The 3,768-nt window shown below is 48.9% G+C and overlaps 1 protein-coding gene across 2 annotated transcripts in view; it reads left to right on the forward strand.

Annotated features, from left to right (window-relative positions):
• Izumo2 (IZUMO family member 2) overlaps window positions 1-3,373 on the forward strand; it is a 12,102-nt gene extending 8,729 nt beyond the window's left edge. For both annotated transcript variants that reach the window (XM_029548104.1, XM_021221097.2), the window contains one exon: window positions 3,268-3,373. In XM_029548104.1, coding sequence (XP_029403964.1) covers window positions 3,268-3,310 — 43 coding nt within the window. In that variant the 3' untranslated portion in view covers window positions 3,311-3,373. The remainder of the gene's footprint in view (window positions 1-3,267) is intronic.
• Window positions 3,374-3,768: the final 395 nt, after the last annotated feature.

Consider the following 3,768-nt stretch of genomic DNA (forward strand, 5'->3'; position numbering starts at 1 on the left):
AGGAGGAGGAGGAGGAGGAGGAGGAAGTTGCACATGCCTTTAATCCCAGCACTCAAGAGGCAGAGGTAGTTGGGTCTCTGAGAGTTCAAGGCTAGCCTGGTCTACATAGTTCCAAGACAGCCAGGGCTATACAGCGAGATCTTGTCTGAAACTAAAGAATGGATGTGCAGATCATACCAAGGTTTGCCTAGCAGGATTGTTTATATATTCTTCACCAACATTGTCATTGATATATTCATTTGTTAAACATTTTTTGAGATAGAACTCTATGTAAACTTGGCTAGTCTGGCTCCGTCTGTAGACTTCACTAGCCTCCGTATCACAGAGGTCACCTGCCTCTGCCTCTCCAGGGCGAGAATAAGAGCAAATGCCACCATGCCCAGATGCTAATTTTTTTTTAAGACAAGGTCTCATGTACCTCAGGCTAATCTGGAACACCTTCTCTTCGGCCTCAGACTTCTTAGTACTGGGATGGCAAGTATTAGCCTGGCATTAATGATGAAATCTAATAGCTCAGGGCACACAGGAGGGACACCTCCACCTATGGGCTTACTTAGAGTTTATTCTTGGGAGGAGTGGGAACATGGCTCAGGGAGAGAGATCCCTTGTTTAGCATTCCCCCAGTGAGAGCCTGAGGGTGTGGCTCAGCGGTAGAGCAGCTGCCCCTGCCAGCATGTGGCCAGGAGATGGAGCATGTCTGAAGCCTATATTCAGGTCTCTTCTCTTGAAGTTATTATCTAGGGCTGCCCAGGTGGCTCAGTGGGGAAAGTCACCTGTCTGATAACGAGTTGTCACCCCAGACCCATGTGGCAGGAGGAGAAAACTGGCTCCCATACTTCTGCAGACATCCACACGCATGCCACTGCACATACAAACACACATAAAAATAAATCAATGTAAAAACTGGTAGGCCAAACATCCTATATCATGAGTTGGCAAAAGATGCCCCGAGGGTGGATTGCTGATCCCACACCGGTCTCCCAGCTGCCTTTAGCAGCGGGCAACCCTGGACATTCCTTCGTTTGTATCGTCCAGCTGAGCTTTGCCTCGGACTTCACTAGAGTCCCTGGCCGGCAGCTTCCAAATGACTGGGTTGGTCACCTTCCCCCAAGGGAAGCACACAGAAGACCTTGGCAGGCAGGAAGGAAGACGTTTTCACCACAGTGGCCATTTCTTCACAGTGACATTTTCTTCATAGTTGGGAAGATGAAATTCAAGTATTGCAGCTGCAAGCTGGTGACTAGAGATTCACATTAAACAAGGGAGGACCTGGCATATGGGTTGGGGCCATGAGCAGGTCCAGTCAAGATGTGGTTGACTGAGCCATTAATCTCAGACCTGCTTCTGCAGGTTGGTGTGAAGTCCCGAGTGCTTGAGGGGAGCAAGTCTATTGCCATGAGGTCAGTGCTGGCCAGTGGGAGCTCATCCCGGGCTGATGCATTTATTTATTTATTTATTTATTTATTTATTTATTTATATTTTATGTGAAGGAGGGGTTTTTTGCCTACATGTAAGTTTGTGCACCGTGTGCCTGCCAGAAGAGGGCACTGGATCCCCTGGGATTGGAGATACAAATGGTTCTGAGCCACCATATAGGTGGAAGAACTCAAATCTTTGCCCCTAATGCTCTTAACCACTTAGCTACCTCTCCAGCCCACCCAACCCTGCCAAGCTTCTGTTACCCAAGGAGACTAAGGGCTTAGGACAATAACCAAAGACCTTTAGGCTGGTCTGGGACAGGATGCTGTAAACAGCTGGCAATAAGCTATCCGGGTTGCTCTTAGCTTTAGCTTCAGTTTGTAAGTGGGAAAGAGAGGATTCTAGCTAGGTAATGCCTGTGCACAGCAAGGTGGTAAGCTAGGGGGATGGGCGAGAGCTGAAGGCAACAATGCCAGGCTCTCCTTTTACTTTTTTGCTTCCCCCCCCCCCGCTTTGATTTTAGGGGGCAGGGTCTCATGCAGCCAAGGCCAGTTTCAAACTCAGTCTCATGGTGTAGCTGAGAATGACCTGAAACTCCTAATGTTCCTGCCTCCTGCTCCCTAGGGTGGGTTTACACGTGTGCACTACCATGCCTAAGTCATTTAGAGGTGGGGGTGGCTCCAAGCTTCAGTGTGCTAGGGAGCACTTGTCCCACCACGTCATATCCAAAGACTCATTTTGCCGTTAGTGTGGGTCCCAGCCAGGGACATCTAGGTTCCCGTTCATTAGGAAGGTGTTTTGCTTTCTGTCTGAGACTCACAGAGGCCTTGCCTTTCTCATATAAGGACCCTGGTGTTAGAATTCAGGCTGGATCTAAACCCACGGTGACGTCAGCTTGTCTTAATGACACTGGCAAAGACTTGTTTCCAAAAGGGCCACTTGGGTGAAGCAGGGGAGTGGGAGAATGAGGGACATAGCTTTGGGAGGGGGTGCTGTTCCGTCGTGGTACTCGGCCTCTGTGCTTGGGTTTTTTCTCCTTCTGTCCATCCATCCCTGATCCTGATTCCCTTGATCCCATATTCTCACAGTCCTGACCAGAAACGATATCTCTGACTGAGCCTCTGGTGTGTGGGGTCAGTACTGACCTCTGTCTTCCCCCATCTCTCAATCTCGATCCATCTCATCTATCACCTATCTGTCCATCTACCTATACATTCATCCATCTATCATCTCTCTAGGTAGCTAGCTATCCTTTATCAATATATCCATGTATCATCTAGCTAACTGCCACCTATCATCTATCTATCTATCTATCTATCTACCCATCCATCCATCCATCCACCCACCCACCCATCCATTTATTTCTCTCCTGTGTGTGTGAAGTGTAGCACATGCATACCAAGACAGGCCCGTGGCGGTCAGAGGACCACGCGTGAGAGTCTGTCCTCGCTGTCACCATGTGTGTCCTCTATCTATCTAACTATCCATCCATCCATCCATCCATCCACCCACCCACCCACCCATCCATCTATCTCTCTCCTGTGTGTGTGAAGTGTAGCACATGCATACCAAGACAGGCCCGTGGCGGTCAGAGGACCTCGCGTGAGAGTCTGTCCTCGCTGTCACCATGTGTGTCCTGAGGGTCAGATGCAGACTGGCAGCTTCCTTTACCTTGTGAGCCATGTCACAGCCCAAGTGTTTGGATATTTTGAGATATGGTCTCACTCTGTACCCAAGGTTAGTCTGGAACCCAGGACAATCCTCCTGCCTCAACCTCTCAACTGCCATAACCACAGGCAGGCCCACCTGACCGACTTTAACCTTCTTCTTCTTCTTCCTTCTGACCAGGGCTTGTACCTACAGGCAAAACCGGAAACTCCTGCTGAAGTAGGCCAGCGACTTTGGTGTTTGTAAAAGGAAAATAAATTTAATAAAATCTGTGTTAATTCTTTAATGTCTGTACACTCCCTGTGGATGCCTGACCCTTCGGTTTTAATAAGTGCCCTCTCTGTGTAGTTCTGGACATTAAACATACTGCCTAGTGTGGAGGCATGCATCCCACCTCTGAGTGCGCACGCGGTTCTTTTTACCTTTTTAGGGGTGGGGAGGGCTGTCTTTGTTTTGTTTTTTTTTTAAGATGGGATGTGATGGTTAGTGCTGTCAACTTGTGTAAGGTAACCTGAGAACCTTGTGTAAGGTAAGCCTCTGGGCATTCGAACGACAGACTCTTGAGTGCATAAACTGAGGTGTGAGGAATTGCCGGCAGCACTGACTGCTCTCCCGGAGGTCCTGAGTTCAAATCCCAGGTGGATCACAATCATCCGTAATAAGATCTGACGCCCTCTTCTG

This window comes from Mus pahari, chromosome 1 (assembly GCF_900095145.1).
Source record: "Mus pahari chromosome 1, PAHARI_EIJ_v1.1, whole genome shotgun sequence".
In the NCBI taxonomy this organism is placed as follows: Eukaryota; Metazoa; Chordata; class Mammalia; order Rodentia; family Muridae; genus Mus; species Mus pahari.